The 13,146-nt window shown below is 44.2% G+C and overlaps 1 protein-coding gene across 3 annotated transcripts in view; it reads right to left on the bottom strand.

Annotated features, from left to right (window-relative positions):
* Positions 1-3,180: 3,180 nt before the first annotated feature.
* LOC111862922 overlaps positions 3,181-13,146 on the bottom strand; it is a 103,913-nt gene continuing 93,947 nt past the window's right edge. For all 3 annotated transcript variants that reach the window (XM_023848783.2, XM_023848782.2, XM_023848781.2), the window contains 2 exons: positions 6,504-6,683; positions 3,181-3,953 (listed from right to left, as the gene is read on the bottom strand). In XM_023848783.2, coding sequence (XP_023704551.1) covers positions 3,571-3,953; positions 6,504-6,683 — 563 coding nt within the window. In that variant the 3' untranslated portion in view covers positions 3,181-3,570. The remainder of the gene's footprint in view (positions 3,954-6,503; positions 6,684-13,146) is intronic.

The raw sequence follows: 13,146 nt of genomic DNA, 5'->3' as shown, positions 1-13,146 counted from the left end.
GAATGGTGGTGATTATGTGGAAAAATAACTGTAAGTAGCTGAAATCTTGCTCTATTTAACTGCGTTATTATGCTTTCTGTATCTGTTGTACTTTTCACTTAAAAAATAGGAGGCATTATATACGGAACGCTCCTCGTACATCTATCATACAGACTGTCGCTCTGATTTCAGAAGCCAGACGTTCAACACTTCTGTCACAAAAGCCAGCCATTGGACACAATCCGGAGCCAGTTCAATCTACTTCGAACCCTTACATACTATGGCCCTAGGATGTCTTAATATTGTACTTCTCTCTTGGTCTTGGTCTTCCGAGTGTCGGTTTTCCAAAATGTTTCCGCTAAAAGTCACTATATATTCATTTCCTCCCTCATCCTAGCTTCTGCACATTTTACTGCAGCATCAGAGCAGTAAGCAGTAATTCACCACGGGTCTTCGCCAGCACAGCCATGACCATTTTTGCTCGTTCAAAAACCGCTTATGTGTTTTGAAATGGGACGAGAGGAGGGGTTGGTCTTTCTGTGAATCGCAACTGCCCCAACACCGCTAGGAGACCTGCATTAATACAAAGTTTGTTTATGTAATATAATAAACTGCTGACTTGCGTCGACCTCTTTTTTTATTGCTAGTGGGGTGGGACCAAGTCCCTTGTACTGCGGCCACTTCTGGCCTACTGTACCAGCCGCAGATGATAGGCGAGGGTGATTATGGAGCAATTTATGGTATGAAGACGGGAAGGGGAAACCGAAGTACTGGGAGAAATCCTACCCCAGCGCCACTTTGTCCACCACAAATCCCACTTTACCAGACCCGGGATCGAACCCAGGCCGCCGCGGTGGGAAGCCAGCGACTAACCGCTTGAGCTATGACGCGGCCTTGCATCGTCCTTAAAAGGTTAGGAAATTTTCCTAATCAATTTGTTTGTAAACATTTGTAATCTATGTGGTCAAGGTGGCACCCATACAAGCACTCCAGACATGATTCTACAGGGTGATTCTAATTTATTGTCGGGGTTGCAGTATTGGCCTATAATTTTCGAACCGGATAAAAACCAAATAAACTGCTTAAAGCACATTATATCTAATTCAAGAAGTGTTATTCCTTATAGAATCAGTACTACAGAATACTAAACAACTTCAACATGGGCGCCTTTCTCGACACGTAAAGTGTCCAAGCGGTAATCAGTTTCCCTCCAAGAGCTGTCCAGCTTTTGCGGTGTGACTGTTTCGATCGCAGCAACAGTTCTGGGCTTCAGTTCATCCACGGAGGGCACAGGGACCTTGTAAACATTGCCCTTAACGAATCCTCACAGAGAGTAACCAAGCGGCATAATATTGGGTGAGCGCGGAGGTCAGAGAATTGGTCCATCACGCCCAAACTAAGCGCCCAGGAAAACGTATGTCGAGAAATTCTTGGACAACCCAGCCCAATTTGGGGGGTGCACCATCTTTGTGGAGCACCAGCAGTACAGCTTTACCAAATAAAACTTTTTGAGTTACACTTTCGTATTCCATAAGCAGTTCTACCTTATTTTTCCGGTTTGAAAATTACAGGCCACGGAAACCCCGACAATAATTTAGAATCAATTTGTATTTATGGCAAAGGGTAGTGTCAATAACAAGCAGGCCTAAATTGTTGTGTTCCTGTCAGTGTCTCTATTCTGAGACGAGGAAGGATTTATGGCATCGTCAAATCACTTTCTTCGAATATGCATAGAATTTCAAACGTCCCACGCGCATGCGTATATAACACGAGTTTATTCAGTGTTAACTGAAACGGGATATATTTCAGGTCGGCCCTGAAAGGATCACCTGTATAAATGAGAGCTGATAGGTAGGGGCAAGCCAAGGACCTGCACCCCTACTCCGTATTTATAAGAAATTCAACTACAAAAATGAGGAAATATACCAAATGCTATCATGGATAATAAAAATATATTGTTTTTAATTTAAAATTATACAATTCTGAATATTCTACGGCCATCAGTAAAAGAGAACATTTTCTGGTTACCCTCCCTTGACAATTTTTCTCTTCTCAACAACGTCCAGACCAGCTCTGGGGCTCAACCATCCTCCTATCCAATGGATACTGGGAGCCCTTTCTGCGGGGCTAAAGCTGCCTGGGCGTGAAACTGACCACTCACCTCCATCTAGTGCTGCAAGAATATTGGATCTATACATCCACTCCCCCCATACGCCTTCATCGCGTGGCGCCTAATTTATCAGTTAGCACAGGGACAACTTTACCTTTTTACTCTCGCTTGTGAGGCCGGAGACAGCCATGCATTAATTGNGGAAGGGGGGGGGGGGGTAGGGCAACACCGAACATAAAGAACTGAGCCTCAGAAATTTAATTAATATGAACATAAACATACTTTATTACAGGCAACCATTTGCCGGCAATTTGCTTCCTCAAGAACAATGATGGAAAGAAACCGGTCAATTTTATTACGTGCGTTTATAAAATAACACAATGCTAACATCGCCCTGCACTTCAGAACTTCGCACATGTCATTTCAGTGTGGCCGTAACTAGCGCTCTCTTATGCATTACCTCTCATACAGAACCCAGAAAAAAAGGTAAGTCTATTCCTGTAATAGGCCGTGGAGGCCCACACGGCTGTGAGACGTCGAAGTCCCCACATCTTCTAGACAATCGGCTCACAAATGGCGGTGAGATTGTGTGCCTTACTTGCAGGCCGCCCTTTACGCCCAGGAAGATTCCTGGTACTCATTTCTGTTAGAGGTTGAGTCGAATCCAGGGCCATAGTGCTGCTGGAGGGATTAAGTCAATTGAAAAATCCAATGGCCTCATCGGGAATCGAACCCGTGATCTTCCTCATACGGAACTAATACAAGCTAGGAAAAAATGAACAATAATTTCAAGATATTTGCTTTACCAAAGCCACGCACTAATATGACTTTTAGCTGCCTGTCTTGAGACACGAAGAGTAATTGTTAGTCTGGAAGTTGGAGAAACAGCCAGTCAATACCTATAAAGATGGTATTGCTCATGTCTATTTATAGCTGTAGTTTATAGTGTAATGAAGGAATGAGATCCTCCATGGCGCAGTCAGAAATTCATGTAAATAATATTTAAAATTCATCTTCTATCACATAGAAAACACGACGATATTACAAATAACAACCAGTTAATGCTGTTTAGGGACACAATCGCTGTTTATTGTCATAATCATACGAAACACATAAATACTCTGCGGGGGGAAATGTGCAGAGTTTATTTAAAATATTAAAACACTTTGTTCGTGCAGAAAACATCGTGGTTTTAAGGGTTAATGATGAAATTAACTTAGGTTTCTTGACTTTAGAGAAACAAAACATGATACATACTTGATGACTTGTAAGTTTTACATGTTATTGTGGTTGTTACTTATTAATTCTTGCTTGGTACGAAAGTACCAAAGTAAAACTACGATAATTACTTAAATAAAATGATACAATTTTGAAGAATACGTATTACAAAGCGACAAGTACCAGATGTACTCCGCTTTATGTGCAATGAACCGAAATTTCTGCAGACAATAAATATGATATGATACGTTAAGAGAATGTAATTAGAGTCTGATCCCTCTGTTGGTGGCAGCCACGTAGTTGAGGAGCTCATCGCTGTCCTCGCAGATGAAGGGCTTCTCGTGGTAGCACGCGACGTCGTGCCAGGCGATCCCGTCGCTGTACACGTTGTTAAGCACGGCGAGACAGGACTCGTTCGTTCCGTTGATGTCAAACTCTGCGTTGTCGGGCTGACGGACCTTCTTGTGGCCGGTCTGGCTCCAGGGATTGAAGCCGAAACCGTTGGGAACCTGGTTGGTAGGAGCCATCTTCTGGCGGGTGGCTGACCAGAACCAGCCATAGATGTTCTTTGGTTCCAGATCGCGTCGGTTCTCGCATCCCTTGAAGTCACAGAGGCGACCACTCGTCCAGATGTAGGGCACATCGCCTGTAACATCAGGTACAAGCGGCACTGAGCACAATTCACAAATGGCGGTTATCTTCTGCTGTGTTTATCTACGGACTGGAGCCGAAATGGTCTTAACTAATTAATCTCTAAGACATGAAGACGTGTGGGCGGAATGCGTGCTCTTGACCTAGGCACTAGTTGGAGGTGAGCGGTCAGTTCCACGCCCCCGACGCTTTACCCCCGGGGAAAGAACCACCCTGTAATCACTGGATATGAGGCTGAGTGTGCCCCAGAATCTGTCTGGACGACATGGAGAGCAGAGATATCTTGCCCTTACCAGGACTTGAAATCCGACCCCTCGGCTGTCCAGCCCGTATCCAGTCAATATACCAAGTGCAGGTGACTCAATTATAGAATTACGACGTGCATATATTTAAATTATCCGACGTTTCGTAAACTGGAACTTTTTCTGTTATCAGGTGTGAAAAGGGAAAGGATCATACTCAGTTTGGCCCGTTAGAAAGATCTCATGAAGGAAACAGATATAACTTCCGAAACGTAGCACAAATCACAATATAGATATTTCTCGAACGATGGTCAATGTCCAACAAAATAAGTAGGATTTGAGGTTCCCCAACCGGTGGTTATGAACAGTACTGTCTTCTGGGATGTAATGTCATGCAGTCCATTGAAAGTCAACCGACGTTTCGTGGGAAAATGTGCCTCTGACTCACGCTGGTTTCTTACTTCGCTTATTCTTCGACCCTGAAGATGAAGGCGACATGTTCTTTCGAAACGTCGGTTGGCTTTCAACGGGACTACACGGAGTTATATCCGAGAAGATGGAACTCTTCCAACAAAATAATTTTGTAGTGAAAAACAGACCACTGACACAAACATTTAAAGGAACAACAGCTCAGTCACTATAGTGACTAGGCTACGAGGTGGAAGATAGACGAATCATGAGTCGATTCCCGGAAGGGGAAATGGATCTTTTCTTTTACCAGCGTCCAGACCGGCTCTGGGGCCCACCCAGCCTCCTATTCAATGGGTACACAAGGCTTTCTTTTTCACAGGCGTTAATGCGGCAGAAGCGTGAAGCCAGCCACTCACCTCAACCTAGTGCCCTGGTGAAGAAAGCCTGCAGCTATATCTTCACTCGCCCTACGTCTTCGTGGCGTGGCGGTTAACTCAGCGCAGGAAAAACTTTCTTTTAACTTCATTACAGGCTGCACAATGAGCGGGAGGGGCGTGGAAGGAAGCGACCATGTGTTAATGCTACTATCCGGTCACTCGCCGGGGGTGTGACTAGGGGAAACCATGGAACATCTCGGAATAGTCTCAAGTTTCGTCTGAACAGACAAGTGATTCATCTGCCTAAACGCCATGTAACTTTTTACAGTATGTACTCAACTGTGAAGAGAATTTTTCATATTTCGATCCGGATTAACTGTAACCGGATTAGCGAGAGGGCTTACTGCACTGGTTGTCATGGTTACCATATCTCGGTAATGGTGCTATTATTGTACCCACCTCAAAAGTTAGGCCAGTCTGGCATTTTATTATTTCTTGTTGTAAGAAATTAAGAAGTAAATACTTTTCAGTTGCATTCCAACGCCATAATATTTGTATTAAATTTCTTCAAAATCCGTCAGTAGTTCTCGAGTTTCAACATGCAGACATGGTCATTCCTATACAGAGTGTCTCAGGAGGAAAGGTCAATATTCTGGGAGGTCACAGTATGGGTCATTCTAAACCAAAATTGTATATCTGTACGTGTCCTATTCCGAACTGTTTCCGAGATAGAGCTACACTGTACACTGTACAGATGAGCAACACGCCATGTCCTCACACGAGTTGCAAAGTGCATTGATGTTGACGGTGGAATTTTCGAAACTGTTATTATAATGGGTAAACTGTACCAACTTTGTCACTTGAACAGTAAATACCGGTATTAGAAACAGTGCGTGGTATCCCTTTCTTATGAACAATTTTGGAACTGTACACTGAAATAGCTCTATCTCGGAAAGCATTCGGAATAGGGCACATGTACATGTACAGTTTTCTGCTTAGAATGACCGATACTGTGGCCTCCCAGAATATTGACCTGTGTAAGTTCCCTTCTTGCACGCTGTGTAAAGATGGAGGAATAACGCCACTTGCGCAGTCTGTGGTTACAAAATGGCAAAGCTGTCCCTGTTAAGCACTACGCCATGAAGGCGTATGTGGGGGTGGATGAGTGGATGTATAAGTCTATATTATCTTGACAGTGGTCACTTTCACAACCCGGCCGCTTTACCACCGGGGAAAGAGCCCCAGGTACCTACTGGATATGAGGTTGGGTGAACCCCGGAACCGGTTTGGACGACTTGGAAAAGAGAAAATTTTTGACCCCACCGGGACTGGAACTCCGACCTCTCCTCCAGTAGCAAGTCGCTATACCGACTGAGCTGTCCCGGCTCCCAGGTTATTCTCTGTCTAAAACATCTGTGAGAGCACGTGCGTGTTCAGCAGGATTACGCAGTTCTAATCGTGACGTCATGATGTACATCACTACGCGATGACAGGTGTGGACACAGTACAACTGACCTTGCTGGATGAGTCTGAAGACAATGTTGTTCTCCTCCTGCCCTTCCATGGACACGAGATCCATACAGTATTCTCGGCATACATTTCGTGCATCCAACCAATCAAGCCGCGAGTTCCGGTACTGAGGCTGGTTGCCACTGAAGAAGTAATTGTGACCACGATAGAAGAACTCTTTCGGTCCTGAAACAGGAAATGGTAATGTTTTGAATGCTTCAATGATGGAGAATATTCTATGGCGTTTTTATATTTATGTGTTCAGTTTTAATTATTTTATCCGAGGATTACAAATTAAAATAGTATTTATAATGCGTTTAACTCTATCAGTGCCATTTTATGACGCAAGTTTCTCCTCTCGTTTGTGTTTGTAGCAGAATCTGGCAGTCCAGCCTGAAGCTCGCGTCCTTTGTATGCAGGGATGAATCTGATTTGTTGTAATTTGCGCTCACTGGAGTCAGCTGGCAGTTTCTTCAAGTATTAATACACAGCCGTCAACACAACAAATTCGTAATGAATAAACCAAAATTACTGTGTTAATATTTGTTTGTTAGGTACGTTTGCTACATGTTTCGATCCAGTTGGATCATCGTCAGGAAATATTCATGAAATATACTTACTGAATTGTATCTCTAATGTGAATCCATATTTGTGGTCATAAATACAAATTTCGTTATACAAACACAAGAATCGTAATGAAATTTATATTTATGACCACTAATACGGATCCACATTAGAAATACAATACAATATGAATATTTCCTGATGATGATCCAACTGGATCGAAACATGTAGCAAACACAGAATAAAAACAAATATTAATACAGTAATTTTGGTTTATTTATTACTAATTTGTTTTGTTGACGGCTGTATTATAATACAGAGTCGGGCTTTCCGCTTATAGGTCACGGGAACCCCGACAATAATTTAGAATCAACTTGTACTATATATTAACACACAACAGGATGCAAACAATACAGCTATTCATACCAATATGGATATTAAAAATCAAAAGAGAGAAATACAATTAAATATAGATGACCAGTAACTGGTATACGTATAATTAAAGTTTTAGTGTATAACATGTGAGTTCAGATTAAAATTTATTCATTCATTCAATTCATGCTACTGATGGAACCCAGCTGGGTGTTTACGACTGGTGACTCAGTCNTGCAGCCATCTGCTCATGTTTGTTCATCGCTCACTGATTTTTCTACCCTGAAAATGGAGGCGATACTTTCCCCTGAAACTTGGGTTCAGACAAAATCTACACGGTCCCATATCCCAGAAGACGGCATTCTTCATAGTCACCGCCGTGAAAACCTCAAATCTTACAGGAATACTTTTTCTGGAATATGTAACTCCAGGAATATCACGTACGGTTTCACGAGTGAAATATTTCTTAATAAAGCTGTGAGTTTATTGTCTGCTACACTGTGATGTATACTAAAGGGTCTCACGTGTGCGAAACCGCTTTGCTAAGTAGGAGCTGCAATATGACTCTCAGTAAGAGAAAACTTGGTGGTCATGAGCCAAGGAAAGCAGCCACAAGACCGATTGACGTAATTCAAGCAACACATGCTCACTTTCCGTTCCCAGTCACCTCAAAGGGCAACCACCATAGTCACGCCTTCTCTTTAACATGTGTCGGTGACAAGCACGACCTCTACGACCTCCACTAGAATGTATGTGTATCCTTGATCCTGACAGTCAACGGCTTGGACCCACAGCTTGGTACGATCCGTGCCTTTGGGCCTAGCGTCTCTAAACACAATGGGCAGTAGATCTCGTCGAGTCCACTTCAGACCTGGCCGTTCTCAACATGTGCAGTAGATTTGGCCGAGTCTATTATAGACCTGACCGTTCTCAACAGAACGTGCAGTAAATTCGGTCGAGTCTACTTCAGACCTGACCGTTCTCAACAGCATGTGCAGTAAATTCGGTCGAGTCTACTTCAGACCTGACCGTTCTCAACAGCATGTGCAGTAAATTCGGTCGAGTCTACTTCAGACCTGACCGTTCTCAACAGAATGCGCAGTAGACTTGGTCGAGTGCACTAAATGAGATGAGTACCGATTGTGTATGGTTGCAACAGGCCCTCCCGCCCACTACGCAACTGTAAGCACTGCGCAGCTGTCTCACGCGCAGCCCAGAGGACAGGTGCAGTAACTATCCCTGTACACCCTGTACGTTCCCGGCGAAGTATTTATTAGCATTCCTACGCTCTCGCATGGAACTGACCTACTCCACTACAAACATGACGCAAGTGCTCATGGACGGTATGATCAAACAAGATGCCCAAGTCTCGTGTCCTCATTTTGTGTCCATGGGAACTTTTTCCACGTTTTAAAATGACAATTATTATGTTCACGCCGATGAATGACTCCGTGGAACGAAGTTCTGTTCGAGAAGCCACATGTTTCGGCGTTTCGGCCATCAGCAGGCTTGAGCACTGCACTGTTGAGACCTTACATCGGTCAATGTTTGCGGTGGGCAAATTATGTGCTGTGGGCTTGAAGCATTGGGGTCTAATGCTACCATATACGTCCTTGTTGAAATGTTAAATACTGTCACATAATATGTGTGACCCTCGACGGGGATTGGATTGATCACTTTTACACAAGACCCGGACCTACAAGCAATTACAACGCCACTGCTAATCACCACAAATAACAAATCACCACAGCATCCCGAAGCCTTCTCCAGCTTGCTGTGTCTTCACCAGCCGCTCCCTGGCACCGGCTTCTAACAATGGAGATTCTTCAGCTTCACGCGCTCAGGTCCTCTCTTCACCGCCTCCCGTGTAGAATTCAACTCTGAACTCACTGGGTGTAAGTCTTATGTTATGACCGACGGTCAGTCGGCCAATCTGTCTTGGAATAAATCACCCATCTGGGGCTTACGACAAGATTTTTATTACTGTGAGGCAGTTGCGGGTTTGTTGATGTGGGCCGCTCTCTCTGACGAGAGGACGGGTCTGTCGTTTCCAACTGTTGCTGGCCCTCGCCAACACAGTCATTCTCGGGTCAGAGTCCGGCGGGACTCGTGAATATATTTCACTATCTCAGATTCGAGATTTCCCTTTTCATCGCCTCCTACAACTCGCAGAGTTACGGTGGAGGTATTCGACCCCGCCTCCACATGGGAGTCTCAACTCATTTCTCATACTGTCCAGGTTATAATTTCTTGGCACGAACCACATAGAAAACATCTTTCTTCTATTGTTGCATCCGTATCTTTTGCCGCGGGAACGTGTTTACCGAGCAGTTGCCTAGAAACTGTCGCTGTTCATTTGCCTTATCTCGTTGTTGTTGCATAGCAACGGCTGTACACGCTACATTATTAAAATTCTTATGTCGATATATTAATCCCTGTTAAAATTTAAAAAGTTAAATATTAAAACCGTTAAATTGTTAATTTTGTATTGAAAAATTGACAAATTCCTATTTTCTTTTTTTTAGTTTCATAGTAGGCATCATGTTGTGTGTCATACAAGAAAAATATACAAATGGGACAGTCAACACAACAAATTATTGATATCGAAGCAAATCAGATATTACAGTATCAGCATTTGTTTATTTGGGCAGATATTGTATATGTTTCGACCTTTCTTTAGGCCATCGTCAGTCATACATGAAACAATCCATATTAATGCGTTAACATACTCAACAATTTATCGCTCACGCAACAGTGATAAGTTTTTGAGTATGTTAACGCATTAATATGGATTGTTTCATGTATGTCTGAAGATTTTCCAAGATGCACACCGGTCCGCGATTTTCACACAGCTTTCAACCTTCCCTATGTAAACGATGTGTATAACAGAAAATCATGAGAATGAACATGTTCGCGGTATAGGGCAAGGCAAAGCCAGATATAGAAAATATAAGAGGCTTAATCTTGGCGGTGGTCAAACTTACGACCATTCAAGTGACTATGCTGCTGTACCACAAGATATGTAAGATAGGCGTGATCTGCTCTGTAAAGCCTGTACTGACACAGGACTTGTGTGTAGTGCAAAAGGAAGAATTTTCAATAACATGTTGTATGTGCGAATTGTACACTTGACGAAAGGCCAAGCATGTTCATACCAGACAAACCCATCTTCTCGTCAGAGGGGATTTACATAAGTACAATTACCGCAAGAGCTCAGCTGAAGAAATAAAAGATCTCTGCTCGCGAGTCTCAAGGGGCTTGACGCCAAGACGAACTGATTGGCGGTAAACCGCCTGGCTCTGAGTATAAATATTATATTCACGTCGGATCCAACACAATGCCTCAAGACTGTTGTGCAGACAACTGTAGCTGTCTCTCTACAAATGTTATAAACGAGCTTCACGCTTCAAAGTGTCACAAAGATATCATCGTCATTATCACTGTAAAACGCCACTGACAAAACAATTTCCTGATTCATGTCAAAGCGCGTTTTAGACAAAAGAAAACAACAAATGCTTCCGAAAATTTGTTAAGGATCTGTCTACTGAACCCTCAAGATGGAAACAGCATGATCCCCTGAAACGTAGGTCATTACATACCACTCTTCTGCTCTGAAGATGGAGGCAGCTTCTTCCTACGAAACGTTGGAAATGATATACCTACTGTATCCTAAAGAAGGAAGCAGCATAAGGTTCCCCTGAGAAGTAGTTAACTATCTACCATACTTCTGCCATGATGGTGGAGGGAGTAGGTTCCTCCGAAACGTAGTTACCTATCTACCACTCTTCTGCTATGACAATGGAGGCAGCTGGCTCTTCGAAACTTTGTAAATGATATACCTATTGCACCCTGAAGAAAGAAGCAGCAGAACATTTCCCTGAGAAGTCGTTATCTATGAATTTTCTGTCATGAAGAAGGAGACAGTAGGTTCATCTGGAATGTGGTACCTGCAGCTGCTTATGCCGTGAAGACGGAAGCAGCTGGTTCCTCCGGAACGGAGGTGATTATTTACCATACTCCATATCAGAAGAAGAGGAGCCAGGATAGCTCAGTCGGTATAGCAACTGGCTACAGGCTGGACGGTCAAGGGGTCGGAGTTCGAGTCCCGGTAGTGTCAAGAATTTTCTCCACATCGTCCAGCCTTCTCTATCCAAAGCGTACCGGGGGCTCTTTCCCCGGGAGTAAAGAGGCAGGGGCGTGAAGCTGACCACCTCCAGCTAGTGCCTAGGTCTATACATCCACTCCTCCATACACCTTTATGGCGTAGTGCGCACAGGGACAGCATACAACAGTCCGGGCTGTAGCACTAGAAGTCACGCGTCAGTCATCTCAGCCTGTGACTTACTCGACTGGCGGCTACGTTAAATTTAGGCATGAGCCTATCTGCAGTCAGTTCCTGCAGCTATTTCAGTGCCCATTGCGCAACTCCGAAGCGCTGGAGATCCAGCCAACCCTCTGACGTCATCCTGCGGTGGGAGGAAATGTTTCAGAGCACTGAACCTGTTACCACGAAACGAGTTGCTTGTCGCCGGGCGGCAAGGGCTAAGTTCGATTCTTGGCCAAGACACCGGCTACTCTGACTGAGATTTCACGTGCTTTTCTTTAGTCCCACCAGACATGCTGCGATAGCATTTCCATTAGGCCACGACCGCTTCCTTCCACATCTTTTCCAATTCATCTTACCATTCGAAGCTACATGATTCAAATACCGAAGCCAAAGTTGCCCTTGCGCTTAATTAATTAAGCACCACGTCATAAACGCATATGGGGAGTGGAGGTTTAGCTCCACCATTCTTGAACTCGGCACCAGATGGAGGTGAGTGCTTAGCTTCATGCCTCTGCCGCTTTAACCTCGGTACCAACTGGATAGGAGGCTGTGTAGGCCCCAGAGCCGGTCTTGACGCTACAGAGAATAGAATTTTTTCACTGACGGGAATCGAACCCGGGCCGTCCAGCCCCCAACTGCTGAAATCATCATTAAATAACGACAAAGATTCCATCACTGTCGTCTATCTATCTATGGCTCTACAGCCCTCTGTTGCACCTTCGCCGATTTTTCAGTCTGCTGATCATTTACACAGACGGTATGACTCCTTGGGCAGGGGATCAGTCATTCGCAAGGCCGCTACCTATACACAGAGCAACACAAACATAGTATAAACGCACAAAGACATCCATGCTGCAATTTGGATTCGAACCCACGACCCCAGAGTTCGAGCGGCCTAAGACTTTTCGTGCCTTAGGCCGCGCGGCCGGCCACTGTGATCAACCACAATCCAGACAATATCCCAGAATTAGCATGAAAGAGTGGAATAAAACCATGAATAATCTCACCTAGGATAAACAGTGTCACGGCCGAGATTCAAACTGAGTACCTCTCGGATACGAGTCTCGAGCGTTGCCTCCACGCCACCCCGCTCGGCGAGGGAGCAAAGTGTTACAGAACTTTACACAACATCGTGACAAAGAGAACATAATTTGGATCAATATTTCCTTCCTGACTTCGGGATGAAGCAAGCCTTTGTCTGTGTGAGAGAACAGATTTCTCACGAAAGTAACATCACGTGACTGTGGGAACTGACACAGATTCCACGTATACATTACGTCACACCTGCTGTCTGTTACCACAGCGAGCATGGCCAAGTAAATCTTCTGACATCGTCAGTAAGACGTGCTGTGCGGTGAAGTTTCATGTTTATTAGGGGCAAGCAAA

The sequence above is a fragment of the Cryptotermes secundus genome, unplaced genomic scaffold, assembly GCF_002891405.2.
Source record: "Cryptotermes secundus unplaced genomic scaffold, Csec_1.0 scaffold582, whole genome shotgun sequence".
Taxonomy (NCBI): Eukaryota; Metazoa; Arthropoda; class Insecta; order Blattodea; family Kalotermitidae; genus Cryptotermes; species Cryptotermes secundus.
This window is presented reverse-complemented; position numbering and strand designations above follow the sequence as displayed.